The following is a 15738-nucleotide window of genomic DNA, read 5'->3' on the forward strand; positions in this document are numbered from 1 at the left end:
GGGGTTTGGGTTCGTGACATGGCTGGGTTTCTCAGACTTGAGAAAATTAAGTTCGCCCAGAGAAGATCAATGTTAAGGTTCGTCCGGAGGTGGCAGTCGTTTATCGACTTCCTCGGAGAAAACTAACGGCCAGCAGATTCAATAATCGGGGAGGAGTTAGGGGGTTAGGTTATTTTGTGTTTAGAGTAGGCGAGAACAATGGGAGATGGAGGGATGTGGTACGCACTGAACTATGTATACATTTGTATTGTTTGTTATAAAATCATATAAATGCCTTAATAAAATGATTTTTACAGAAGAAAAGAATAATTAGGGATGGACAATAACTGATGACCTTGCCAGAGACACAAAAATCTGCACTAAGGTACTGGTTGACTGAATCTGGCAGGTTACCTGCTTGCTACTTTGCTTGGTTTGAAACCAATCTTGGGAGATCAGTTGACTGAAGCGTTTGACTGAAGCTGGGAGGGACATTTTTATTTGTTGGCGTAAAAAACATCTGATTCCCTTTATCTCGATCTAATCATCACAAAATGAAGGTGTTGGAGCACTTGAGTAGGTGTTTGGTAGGAAAGGGTCCTGGGTTATGACCCATCTGATCAGACGGATCTCTGGATGGGAGCTGTTGACTTGAAGGACACCTGTCCAGGTTTAGCCTGACTGAATGAGATATAATCTAGGCCGACTCTTCAGTGCATTTCTGAGGGCGCATTGCAGGGCTTCTGGATGAAGCATTAAACTGAGTCCCATGTTTAGGTTTTTTCTTTCTTTATTAGTTCATAGGATGTGGGCGTCGCTGGCCGGGCCAGCATTTATTGCCCATCCCTGAGGGCACTTAAGAGTCAACCACATTGCCGTGGGTCTGGAGTCACATGTAGGTCAGACCAAGTAAGGATAGCAGCTTTCCTTCCTGAAAGGACATTAGTGAACATGATGGGTTTTTACAACAATCGACAATGGTTTCATGGTCGTCATTAGACTTTTAATTTCAGATTTTTATTGAATTCAAATTCTAACATCTGCCCTGGTGGGATTCGAACCCATGTCCCCAGAGCATTATCCTGGATCTCTGTATTACTAATCCACTGACAATGCCTCCCCTTCCAGAGATCGTTCATCAAGGTCGTCTCCAGGGAAACTTGCAGGTGGCGATGTTCCCAGGTATCTTCTGCCTTGTCCTTATAGTTGGTAGAGGCTTCAGGTTTGGAAGGTGATATTGGAGCCTTGGTGAGTTGCTGCAGTGCACCTTGCAGATGGTACACAACTGAAAAGCAAACCCTTGGCGAATTGCATTGCCTTGTCCTCCGCCCTACCCTCAGCCAACCAATCTCTTGACACTCACCCTCAACCAATCAATCTTGCTGCACCTACCCTCAACCAATCAATCTCGCCCTCTCTACACCCACCCTCAACCAATCAATCTCTCTCTCTACACCCACCATCAATCAATGAACCAACCAGGGATCAATGGGACTTTGGGTTAGACCACAGCTTGAGTACTGTGCTCAGCTCTGGTCATCGCACTATAGGAAAGATATGATTGTACAAGAGAGGGTGCAGAGGAGATTCACCAGGATGTTGCCTGGGATGGAGCATTTGAACTATGAAGAGTGGCTGGATAAGCTCGGCTTCTTTTATTTGGCACAGAGAAGGCTGAGATGGGACCTGATTGAGGTGTATAACAGTATGAGGGGCATGGACAGGATGGATAGGAATTAGCTGTTGGTGCAGAATTTTAAGGTGAAAGGCAGGAGGTTTAAGAGGGGATTTGCGGAAAAACCTTTTCACCCAGAAGGTGGTAGGAATCGGAAATGCACTGCCTGGGAGGATAGTTGAGGCAGGAAACCTCACAATCAAAAAAGCACTTGGATACACACGGTGATGGGCCAAGTGCTGGGAAGTAGGATTACTGAGATTAGAATAGTTTTTTTTGTCAGTGCAGACTTCATAGATCACAGAATTTACAGTGCAGAAGGAGGCCATTCGGCCCATCACATCTGCATTGGCCCTTGGAAAAGGCACCCTACTTAAGCCCACAACTCCACCGTAACCCCACCTAAACTTTTGGACACAAAGGGGCAATTTAACATGGCCAATCCACTAACTTGCATATCTTTGGACTGTGGGAGGAAACCAGAGCACCCGGAGGAAACCCACACAGACACAGGGAGAACGTGCAAACTGCACACAGACAGTCACCCAAAACCGAACCCTAGTCCCTGGCGCTGTGAGGCAGCAGTGCTAACCCTGTTCATGATATTTTATTGATTGATGTACCTGGACTCTGATTGGGAAATGAGATGGGGCAGTGATGTAACTGTCTGCACTGGGGATTTGGAGGATGACAAACAGTTGTGGGAATGAAATCAGGGAGTGATATCACAGATACTAGTAGGGAAGTGAAATGGCGGTGGGGGTGAGAGGGTGTTTGGAGTGTTGATTTCTGCATATTTCCATTAAAAGGATAACACAACTAGCTCTCAAAGGGGCAGGCACCCCTGGAGTTTAGGATGTTGTAACATTGGGTTATACGTGGGGCAGAGTTAAACATCCATGGTGAAAGTGGCAATGCTGCACTCGGAGCAGAGGACTTAGGCTTTCAAACCTGCTTCGTCATTCAAGGAGATCATGTCTGTAGTCTCAATTCCATTTTTCTGTCTTCCACCCATAACTCTCGACTCCCTTATCGATCAAAACTCTGCCTAACTCTGCCTTGAATAAATTTAATGACTCCCCGCCCCCCCCAGCCTCTGGGGAGAGAATTCCACAGGTTGACGACCCTTTGAGAGAAAACATTTCCCTCGCAATGAACACCCCGACCCCATTACCATGGCAGGTGAAAGGCAGGAACAGAGATGTCACTTACTTTTCGAGTTCGTCCTGGGAATGGGCGAAGGTGCAGCTGGCTCCGCGAGGACACCCCCCCCGTTGTCTCAAGTCCCGGCACATGCTTGTCTTGTACTTGCTGCTCTGTGCTGACTGCATTAAAAAAGAAATGAGAGAGGGTTTGATACAGAGGTACCGCACGTGCAGGTGACACTAACCTGGCTCATTTACAGTTTTGCTCGGAGAACCAGGTGTTGAAAGTTGCACACCCGTAGCACGCCCCTCAGTTACTTGGTCCAATACACTGTTGGATGTGGTACTGAGTCACACACCATCAGTAAGGTTCCTGGTCATTTCTGGAATTATGATTGATCTGAATTGGGTTGTGGAGGGGTTCGAGACAAACTAAAACAGCTAAGGGGACCCTGATCATACCAATCCTGCCGGAAACCGTCTCTTGGCTGAGAACAGGATCAGGTTCAGCTGTCACACTCTTCACAGTCAAGTAGCAGGCCAAAGCTCACAATTCTAGGCTCGTGTGTAAAGAATGTGCCACTCTGATGGGATGGGTGGCTAATGGCTCTGGAAATGAATGCCAACGTGGCTCATTTGTAACACTTTCACCTCAGAATTGGTTCAAGACCCACTCAAGAGTCATGGAATAGCACGGCACAAAAGGAGGCCATTCAGATCATCGAGTCTGTGAGGGCTCTTTCAAAGGACAATCCAGAGACAGTCCCACACCCTTGCTCTGCCCTCATACACCTGAATTTCTTTCTCCTCCCAAGTATTTTTTCAATTTCCTTTTGAAGGCTACGATTGAATTGCTATCTTCAGGAAATGCCTGCTAAATAATCCGAACTATTCATTGATTGTTTTGCCAATCACCGTAAATATGTATGACGTGGAGATGCCGGCGTTGGACTGGGGTGAGCACAGTGAGAATCTTACAACACCAGCGTTAAAGTCCAACAGGTTTGTTTCAAATCACTAGCTTTCGGAGCACAGCTCCTTCCTCAGGTGAATCCCACCGAACCTGCACATCTTTGGACACTAAGGGGCAATTTAGCGTGGCCAATTCACCTAGCCCTCACATCTTTGGACTGGGAGGAAACCGGAGCAAACCTATACAGACACGGGCCAAACGCGCAAACGCTAATGTGCAACGGCTGGAATTGAACCTGGGTCCCTGTGAGGCAACAGTGTCACCCCGGTTTAACATGCTGGTTTAACATTGCCATTTCTGCCTGTCCCATCCTCCAGTTTATTTCTTGAGGCAGTCAACGCTAGTGGCAGGATCAGGACCTCGGCACATAATGTAGGTTGTCACCCTAGTGCATTTGGAGGAGTGCTGAACTGTTGGGGGGGGGAAAAGAGTGCCGCGCCGTTGGGGTGAGCGCCGCGCCGTTGGGGGTGGGGGGCGAGAAGGGTGCAGCGTCGTTGGGGTGAGTGCCGCGCCGTTGGGGGTGGGGGTGGGGGGGGGGGGAAGAAGGGTGCCGTGCCGTTGGGGTGAGCGCCGCGCCGTTGGGGGTGGGGGGAAGAGAGAAGGGTGCCGCACCGTTGGGGTGAGCACCGCGCTGTTGGGGGTGAGTGCCGTGCTGTTGGGGGGGGGGGGGGGGGGGGGGGAAGAAGGGTGCCGCACCGTTGGGGTGAGCACCGCACTGTTGGGGGTGAGTGCCGCGCTGTTGGGGGTGGGGGGTGGGGGGGGGGGGAGGAGAAGAAGGGTGCCGCACCGTTGGGGTGAGCACCGCACTGTTGGGGGTGAGTGCCGCGCTGTTGGGGGTGGGGGGTGGGGGGGTGGGGGGGGGGGGGGGAGGAGAAGAAGGGTGCCGCACCGTTGGGGGTGGGGGGCGAGAAGGGTGCAGCGCCGTTGGGGTGAGCGCCGCGCCGTTGGGGGTGGGGGTGGGGGGGAAGAAGGGTGCCGTGCCGTTGGGGGTGGGGGGGGGGGGAGAAGGGTGCCGCACCGTTGGGGTGAGCACCGCGCTGTTGGGGGTGAGTGCCGCGCTGTTGGGGGTGGGGGGGAAGAAGGGTGCCGCACCGTTGGGGTGAGCACCGCACTGTTGGGGGTGAGTGCCGCGCTGTTGGGGGTGAGTGCCGCGCTGTTGGGGGTGGGGGGGTGGAGGGAGAAGGAGGGTGCCGCACCGTTGGGGTGAGCACCGCGCTGTTGGGGGGGGGGGGGGGGGGGGGAGCGGGGCGGCGTTGGGGGGGGGGTGAGCGGGGCGGCGTTGGGGGGGGGGGGGAGCGGGGTGGCGTTGGGGGGAGCGGGGCGGCGTTGGGGGGAGCGGCGAAAGAGTGCCGCGCCGTTAGGGGAGGGGGGTGAAAGAGTGCCGCGCCGTTAGGGGAGGGGGGTGAAAGAGTGCCGCGCCGTTGGGGGGGGGGGGGGGGGGGGGGGGGGGGGGCGCCGCGCCGTTGGGGGGGTGGGGGGGGAGCGCCGCGCCGTTGGGGGGAGCGCCGTGCCGTTGGGGGGGGGGGGGGTGGGGGTGGGGGGGAGCGCCGCGCCGTTGGGGGGGGGTGGGGGGTAGCTGCGCCGTTTGGTTGGGAGGGGGTGGGGAGAGCTCCGCCGTTGGGGGGAGTGCCTCGCCGTTGGGGGGGGGAGTGCTGCGCCGTTGGGAGAGTGCTGTCCTGTTCTGGATGCTGTATTTTAGCTGAGACGTTGAGCGGAGCTGGAGCCCACCCTCATAAGTGGGTATAAATATCCCATGGCTCTAATCAAAGAAAAGCAAGGGATTTTCCCCCTTTAGCCTTCAATCAACACCGCCAACCATAGCCCTCAACCAACTGCACCAACCATACCCCTTAACCAATATCACCAACCACTGCCCTCAACCAACACTGCCAACTATACCCCTCAATCAACACTGCCAACCATACCCCTCAACCAACACTGCCAACCATACCCCTCAATCAACACCGCCAACCATACCCCTCAACCAACACCGCCAACCATACCCCTCAACCAACACCGCCAACGATACCCCTCAACCAACACCGCCAGCCATACACCTCAACCAACACCGCCAACAATACCACTCAATCAACACCGCCAACCATACCCCTCAACCAACCATACCCCTCAACCAACACCGCCAACCATAACCCTCAATCAACACCGCCAACCATACCCCTCAACCAACATTGCCAACCATACCCCTCAACCAACATTGCCAACCATACCCCTCAACCAACACCGCCAACCATACACCTCAACCAGTGCCGCCAACTATACCCCTCACCCAGTGCCACCAACCATACCCCTCAACTAACACCGTAAACCATACCCCTCAACCAACACCGCCAACCATACCCCTCAACCACACCGCCAACCATACCCCTCAACCAGTGCCACCAACCATACCCCTCAAGCAACACCGCCAATCATACCCCTCAACCAACGCCGCCAACCATACCCCTCAACCAACGCCACCAACCATACCCCTCAACCAGTGCCACCAACCATACCCCTCAACCAACACCGCCAACCATACCCATCAACCAACACCGCCAACCATAACCCTCAATCAACACCGCCAACCATACCCCTCAACCAACATTGCCAACCATACCCCTCAACCAACATTGCCAACCATACCCCTCAACCAACACCGCCAACCATACACCTCAACCAGTGCCGCCAACTATACCCCTCACCCAGTGCCACCAACCATACCCCTCAACTAACACCGTAAACCATACCCCTCAACCAACACCGCCAACCATACCCCTCAACCACACCGCCAACCATACCCCTCAACCAGTGCCACCAACCATACCCCTCAAGCAACACCGCCAATCATACCCCTCAACCAACGCCGCCAACCATACCCCTCAACCAACGCCACCAACCATACCCCTCAACCAGTGCCACCAACCATACCCCTCAACCAACACCGCCAACCATACCCATCAACCAACACCGCCAACCATACCCGTCAACCAACACCGGCAACTATACCCCTCAACCAACACTGCCAACAAAACCCCTCAACCAACACCGCCAACCATACCCCTCAACCAACCATACCCCTCAACCAACACCGCCAACCATAACCCTCAATCAACAACGCCAACCATACTCCTCAACCAATATTGCCAACCATACCCCTCAACCAACATTGCCAACCATACCCCTCTACCAACATTGCCAACCATACCCCTCAACCAACATTGCCAACCATACCCCTCAACCAACATTGCCAACCATACCCCTCAACCAACATTGCCAACCATACCCCTCAACCAACACCGCCAACCATAGCCCTCAACCAACACCGCCAATCATACCGCTCAGCCAGCGCCATAAACCATATTCCTCAACCAACACTGCCAACCATACCCCTCAACTAACACTGCCAACCATACCCCTCAACCAACACTGCCAACCATACCCCTCAACCAACACCGCCAACCATACCCCTCAACCAACACCGCCAACCATACCCCTCAACCAACACCGCCAACCATACCCCTCAACCAACACCGCCAACCATACCCCACAACCAACACCACCAACCATATCCCTCAACCAACACCGCCAACCATATCCCTCAACCAACACCAACCATACCCCTCAACCAACACCAACCATACCCCTCAACGAACACCGCCAACCATACCCCTCAACCAACACCGCCAATCATACCCCTCAACCAACACCGCCAACCATACCCCTCAACCAGCGCCACCAACCATACCCCTCAACCAACACCACCAACCATACCCCTCAACCAACACCGCCAACCATACCCCTCAACCAACACCGCCAACCATACCCCTCAACCAGTGCCGCCAACCATACCCCTCAACCAGTGCCGCCAACCATACCCCTCAACCAGTGCCGCCAACCATACCCCTCAACCAGTGCCACCAACCATACCCCTCAACCAACACCGCCAATCATACCGCTCAACCAACACTGCCAACCATACCCCTCAACCAACACCGCCAACCATACCCCTCAACCAGTGCCGCCAACCATACCCCTCACCCAGTGCCACCAACCATACCCCTCAACCAACACCGTAAACCATACCCCTCAACCAACACCGCCAACCATACCCCTCAACCAACACCGCCAACCATACCCCTCAACCAGTGCCACCAACCATACCCCTCAACCAACACCGCCAATCATACCCCTCAACCAACACTGCCAACCATACCCCTCAACCAGTGCCACCAACCATACCCCTCAACCAACACCGCCAACCATACCCCTCAACCAACACTGCCAACAATACCCCTCAACCAACACCGCCAACCATACCCGTCAACCAACACCGCCAACCATACCCGTCAACCAACACCGCCAACTATACCCCTCAACCAACACTGCCAACAAAACCCCTCAACCAACACCGCCAATCATACTTCTCAACCAGTGCCACAACCATACTCCTCAACCGACACCGCCAACCATAGCCCTCAACCAACACCGCCAATCATACCTCTCAGCCAACACCACCAACCATACCCCTCAACCAACACTGCCAACCATAACCCTCATCCAAAACCGCCAACCATACCCCTCAACCAACATCGCCAACCTTACCCTCAACCAACACCACCAACCATACCCCTCAACCAACACCGACAACCATACCATTCAACCAACACGGCCAACCATACCCCTCAATCAAATCAACCATACCCCTCAACCAAATCAACCATACCCCTCAACCAAATCAACCATACCCCTCAACCAAATCAACCATACCCCTCAACCAAATCAACCATACCCCTCAACCAACACTGCCAACCATACCCCTCAACCAACACCGCCAATCATACTCCTCAACCAACACCGCCAACCATATCCCTCAACCAACACCGCCAACCATACCCCTCAACCAAGTCAACCATACCCCTCAACCAAGTCAACCATACCCCTCAACGAACACTGCCAACCATACCCCTCAACCAACGCCGCCAACCATACCCCTCAACCAACACTGCCAACCATACCCCTCAACCAACACTGCCAACAATACCCCTCAACCAACACCGCCAACCATACCCGTCAACCAACACCGCCAACCTATACCCCTCAACCAACACTGCCAACAAAACCCCTCAACCAACACCGCCAATCATACTTCTCAACCAGTGCCACAACCATACTCCTCAACCGACACCACCAACCATACCCCTCAACCAACACTGCCAACCATAACCCTCATCCAAAACCGCCAACCATACCCCTCAACCAACACCGCGAACCATACCCCTCAACCAACACTGCCAACCATACCCCTCAACCAACACCGCCAACCATACCCCTCAACCAACACTGCCAACCAAACCCCTCAATCAACACCGCCAACCATACTTCTCAATCAGTGCCACAACCATACTCCTCAACCAACACCGACAACCATACCCCTCAACCAACACGGCCAACCTTACCCCTCAACCAACACGGCCAACCATACCCCTCAACCAAATCAACCATACCCCTCAACCAAATCAACCATACCCCTCAACCAACACTGCCAACCATACCCCTCAACCAACACCGCCAATCATACTCCTCAACCAACACCGCCAACCATATCCCTCAACCAACACCGCCAACCATACCCCTCAACCAAGTCAACCATACCCCTCAACCAAGTCAACCATACCCCTCAACCAAGTCAACCAAACCCCTCAACCAAGTCAACCATACCCCTCAACGAACACTGCCAACCATACCCCTCAACCAACACCGCCAACCATACCCCTCAACCAACACCGCCAACCATACCCCTCAACCAACACCGCCAATCATACTCCTCAACCAACACCGCCAACCATACCCCTCAACCAACACCGCCAACCATACCCCTCAACCAACACCGCCAACCATACCCCTCAACCAACACCGCCAACCATACCCCACAACCAACACCACCAACCATATCCCTCAACCAACACCGCCAACCATATCCCTCAACCAACACCAACCATACCCCTCAACCAACACCAACCATACCCCTCAACAAACACCGCCAACCATACCCCTCAACTAACACCGCCAATCATACCCCTCAACCAACACCGCCAACCATACCCCTCAACCAGTGCCAACAACCATACCCCTCAACCAACACCACCAACCATACCCCTCAACCAACACCGCCAACCAGACCCCTCAACCAACACCGCCAACCATACCCCTCAACCAGTGCCGCCAACCATACCCCTCAACCAGTGCCGCCAACCACACCCCTCAACCAGTGCCACCAACCATACCCCTCAACCAACACCGCCAATCATACCCCTCAACCAACACTGCCAACCATGCCCCTCAACCAGTGCCGCCAACCATACCCCTCACCCAGTGCCACCAACCATACCCCTCAACCAACACCGTAAACCATACCCCTCAACCAACACCGCCAACCATACCCCTCAACCAACACCGCCAATCATACCCCTCAACCAGTGCCACCAACCATACCCCTCAACCAACACCGCCAATCATACCCCTCAACCAACACTGCCAACCATACCCCTCAACCAACGCCGCCAACCATACCCCTCAACCAACGCCACCAACCATACCCCTCAACCAGTGCCACCAACCATACCCCTCAACCAACACCGCCAACCATACCCCTCAACCAACACTGCCAACAATACCCCTCAACCAACACCGCCAACCATACCCGTCAACCAACACCGCCAACTATACCCCTCAACCAACACTGCCAACAAAACCCCTCAACCAACACCGCCAATCATACTTCTCAACCAGTGCCACAACCATACTCTTCAACCGACACCGCCAACCATAGCCCTCAACCAACACCGCCAATCATACCTCTCAGCCAACACCACCAACCATACCCCTCAACCAACACTGCCAACCATAACCCTCATCCAAAACCGCCAACCATGCCCCTCAACCAACATCGCCAACCTTACCCTCAACCAACACCACCAACCATACCCCTCAACCAACACTGCCAACCATACCCCTCAACCAACACCGCCAACCATACCCCTCAACCAACACCGCCAACCATACCCCTCAACCAACTGTCAACCATAACCCTCAATCAACACTGCCAACCATACCCCACAACCAACAGTCAACCATAACCCTCAATCAACACTGCCAACCATACCCCACAACCAACACCGCCAACCATACCCCACAACCAACACCGCCAACCATACCCCTCAACCAGCGCCACCAACCATACCCCTCAACCAACCATACCCCTCAACCAACACTGCCAACCATACCCCTCAACCAACACTGCCAACCATACCCCTCAACCAACACCGCCAACCATACCCCTCAACCAACACCGCCAACCATACCCCTCAACCAACACCGCCAACCATACCCCTCAACCAACACCGCCAACCATACCCCTCAACCAACACCGCCAACCATACTCCTCAACCAACACCGCCAACCATACCCCTCAACCAACACCGCCAATCATACTCCTCAACCAACACCGCCAACCATACCCCTCAACCAGCGCCACCAACCATACCCCTCAACCAACCATACCCCTCAACCAACACTGCCAACCATACCCCTCAACCAACACCGCCAACCGTACCCCTCAACCAACACTGCCAACCATACCCCTCAACCAACACTGCCAACCATGCCCCTCAACCAACACTGCCAACCATACCCCTCAACCAACACCGCCAACCATACCCCTCAACCAACACTGCCAACCATACCCCTCAACCAACACTGCCAACCATACTCCTCAACCTACACTGCCAAACATACCCCTCAACCAACACCGCCAACCATACCCCTCAACCAACACTGCCAACCATATCCCTCAACCAACACTGCCAACCATACCCCTCAACCAGCACCACCAACAATACCTATTACACTGCTATTGGAGCGATCTAATTGTGGTGAACTTGACTGGTGATTTCCCACATTACATGAATAACTACACTTCATGAAGTACTTTAATGGTTTTGAAGCACTTTGGAGCATCCTGAGGATGTGAAAGGAGTTCTATGAATGAAAGGCTTTTCTTTATATATGTGAGTACCATGACTGAAAAACAATCAGTGCACATTTGGATTGCGACAATTGTACTGGGTTTTAGTAGGACCACACCTGAATACTGCGTGGTTTTGGTGTCACTGTCGAAGGAAGGATAGAGTTTGCTTTGCAGGCAGTGCAACAAAGGTTCACTAGATTGGTTCCTGGGTTGAGGCGTTTGTCTTGTGAGAGGCTAAGTAAATTGAATTCATTCTGCTAAACTCCAGAAAGTATAAGAAGCGATCTCGCTGAAACGTACAAGGTTATGACATGTATTAACAGGGTAGTTTCCCCTGGCAGGGGAAAATAAAAGTTGGGATAATAAACTCCGGATAAGAGGTTTAGAATGGAGGTGAAAATAAATTTCTGCTCTCAAAGGGCTGTGAATATTTCAAATTCTCTAGCCCAGAGGTTGTGGATACTCAAGGCTGAGATAGGCAGAACGTTGGCCGTTCAGAGAATCAAAGGATTTGGGAGAAGTGGGTGAGAATATGGAATTCAGAACAAGGGTCAGCCTTTATCATGGCAGGCTTGAGGGGGCAATTTATGATTTACTCCTGCTCCTCTTTCTTTTGTAGGATTTTCTTCAATTCTGAAATGGTAGAACCAACTGCTTGATGACATTGTGAAAAAGTGCAGTGCAGAGTTCCATCAGGGAGCAGCGAAACACAGCTTCCACTTCCTCATCTCTGCTGTGTCACTGTGAGCAGGTACTGAGTAAGTTACAAACGAGTCAAGTATAGTGCGTGTGAGAACAGACAGACCTTGCGGTCTGTGTTACTGCTGTCAGTTGGGAGAGCAGAAGCGTATTTGTGCGCAGTTCGACAAACAGCAAAGTGATAATGACTAAATCGTTTTTTGTGTTGTAGGCTTAAGGGTAAATATTCTGACTTGGAGGCGAGAGTGCTACCACAAAGCCATGATAAACACAGGTACAGGGGCAGGATGGTTTCAGTCCAGAAAATGGGATCTTGCAGAGTTTGATAATGAAAATGCTGGAAATATATGCAGGTCTGACAGCATCTGTTGAGAGGGAAATAGAGTTAATGTTTCAGGTCGAGACCCTTTTGTCAGATGACAAGCATCTGCAGCGTTCTGCTTTTTGACTTCTTGGGCAGGATTTACCGCCTGTTCTTGCCAGCAGGAAATTCTGGTCCCACGCCGGCGCACGGGTTTCCTGGCGGTAAAGGGTGCTGTCAACGGGAAATCCCGACTGTGGTGAGATTGGTAGATCCCACTGACGGTCACCTCCGCCACTGAAAAACAGGCTGGTCGGTAAATCCCGCCCCTTGTAAAGTTCTGCTTAACATGGAAACCAGAGTTCAGAAAGATTCCTTGTAATAATAATAATAATTGGTTATTGTCACAAGTAGGCTTCAATGAAGTTACTGTGAAAAGCCCCTATTCGCACATTCCGGCGCCTGTTCGGGGAGGCCAGTATGGGAATTGAACCTGCGCTGCTGGCATTGTTCTGCATTACAAGCCAGCTGTTTGGCCCACTGTGCTAAACCAGCCCCAATCGTCGACTAAGCAGCCCACAATATCATTAAGGTATTGCTCAAATAGAAATCAAGATCAATAAAATCCAAGGCAGTACGCACTCAGCCAATGAGACAGTGTTGGTTACAGCTTCCTTACCTGCTGCTGGTCAGTGCCTTTCTTGCTGTGGTTCTGTATAAAATCCACCAAGCCATGTACGACAGTCTTGACTGCCACCAAGCCACACTCCAGCTGTTCCCACGTTGGAGGAGGTGCATCTGCAGAAAAACACAAATTGAGCCAGATATAAACAGAGAGAGCAATCCACAACAATGCACAGCCATCAATCTAACCACACACACTGACTGGAGACGGAGCTCAGGGAGAATCCTCTCACTGACTGGGGACGGAGCTCAGGGAGAAGCCTCACACTGACAGGAGACGGAGCTCAGGGTGAAACCTCACACTGACTGGAGACGGAGCTCAGGGAGAATCCTCACACTGACTGGAGACGGAGCTCAGGGTGAAACCTCACACTGACTGGGGACGGAGCTCAGGGTGAAACCTCACACTGACTGGAGACGGAGCTCAGGGTGAAACCTCACACTGACTGGAGACGGAGCTCAGGGAGAATCCTCACACTGACTGGAGACGGAGCTCAGGGTGAAACCTCACACTGACTGGAGACGGAGCTCAGGGTGAAACCTCACACTGACTGGAGACGGAGCTCAGGGAGAATCCTCACACTGACTGGAGACGGAGCTCAGGGTGAAACCTCACACTGACTGGAGACGGAGCTCAGGGAGAATCCTCTCACTGACTGGAGACGGAGCTCAGGGAGAATCCTCACACTGACTGGAGACGGAGCTCAGGGTGAAACCTCACACTGACTGGAGACGGAGCTCAGGGTGAAACCTCACACTGACTGGAGACGGAGCTCAGGGTGAAACCTCACACTGACTGGAGACGGAGCTCAGGGTGAAACCTCACACTGACAGGACACGGAGCTCAGGGAGAATCCTCACACTGACTGGAGACGGAGCTCAGGGTGAAACCTCACACTGACTGGAGACGGAGCTCAGGGTAAAACCTCACACTGACTGGAGACGGAGCTCAGGGAGAAGCCTCACACTGACTGGAGACGGAGCTCAGGAAGAATCCTCACACTGACTGGAGACGGAGCTCAGGGTGAAACCTCACACTGACTGAAGACGGAGCTCAGGGAGAATCCTCACACTGACTGGAGACGGAGTCAGGGAGAAGCCTCACTCTGGAGACTGAGTCAGGAAGAATCTTCACACTGACTGCAGACGGAGCTCAGTGAGAATCCTCACACTGACTGGGGACGGAGCTCAGGGAGAATCCTCCCACTGACTGGGGACGGAGCTCAGGGAGAATCCTCTCACTGACTGGAGACGGAGCTCAGGGAGAATCCTCCCACTGACTGGGGACGGAGCTCAGGGAGAATCCTCTCACTGACTGGAGACGGAGCTCAGGGAGAATCCTCCCACTGACTGGGGACGGAGCTCAAGGGGAATCCGCACACTGACTGGAGACGGAGCTCAGGAAGAATCCTCACACTGACTGGGGACGGAGCTCAGGATGAATCCTCACACTGACTGGAGTCGGAGCTCAAGGGGAATCCGCACACTGACTGGAGACGGAGCTCAGGAAGAATCCTCACACTGACTGGGGACGGAGCTCAGGAAGAATCCTCACACTGACTGGAGACGGAGCTCAGGAAGAATCCTCACACTGACTGGGGACGGAGCTCAGGGAGAAGCCTCACTCTGGAGACTGAGTCAGGAGGAATCTTCACACTGACTGGGGGCGGAGCTCAGGGAGAAGCCTCTCACTGACTGGAGACGGAGCTCAGGGAGAATCCACACACTGACTGGAGACGGAGCTCAGGAAGAATCTTCACACTGACTGGGGACGGAGCTCAGGGAGAAACCTCACACTGACTGGAGACGGAGCTCAGGAAGAATCCTCACACTGACTGGAGACGGAGCTCAGGAAGAATCCTCACACTGACTGGGGACGGAGCTCAGTTCAGGGAGAATCCTCACACTGACTGGAGACGGAGCTCAGGAAGAATCCTCACACTGACTGGGGACGGAGCTCAGTTCAGGGAGAAACCTCACACTGACTGGAGACGGAGCTCAGGAAGAATCCTCACACTGACTGGGGACGGAGCTCAGGGAGAAGCCTCACACTGACTGGGGACGGAGCTCAGGAAGAATCCTCACACTGACTGGGGACGGAGCTCAGGGAGAATCCTCACACTGACTGGAGAGGGAGCGCAGGGAGAATCCTCACAGTGACTGGACAACAATGATAATAACAATTGGAAGTGATTTGCTCTCATAAATCCCTACAGTGCAGGAGGAGGCCATTTGGCACATCAAGTGTGCACTGAC

The 15738-nt window shown here is 53.2% G+C and overlaps 1 protein-coding gene across 10 annotated transcripts in view; it reads right to left on the reverse strand.

Annotated features, from left to right (window-relative positions):
* The window catches only part of LOC140426702 (roquin-1-like), a 311609-nt gene that overhangs the window by 84705 nt on the left and 211166 nt on the right, over positions 1–15738 (reverse strand). For all 10 annotated transcript variants that reach the window (XM_072511781.1, XM_072511789.1, XM_072511788.1 and 7 more), the window contains 2 exons: positions 13478–13596; positions 2867–2979 (listed from right to left, as the gene is read on the reverse strand). In XM_072511781.1, coding sequence (XP_072367882.1) covers positions 2867–2979; positions 13478–13596 — 232 coding nt within the window. The remainder of the gene's footprint in view (positions 1–2866; positions 2980–13477; positions 13597–15738) is intronic.

Source organism: Scyliorhinus torazame, chromosome 7 (assembly GCF_047496885.1).
Source record: "Scyliorhinus torazame isolate Kashiwa2021f chromosome 7, sScyTor2.1, whole genome shotgun sequence".
Lineage (NCBI taxonomy): Eukaryota > Metazoa > Chordata > Chondrichthyes > Carcharhiniformes > Scyliorhinidae > Scyliorhinus > Scyliorhinus torazame.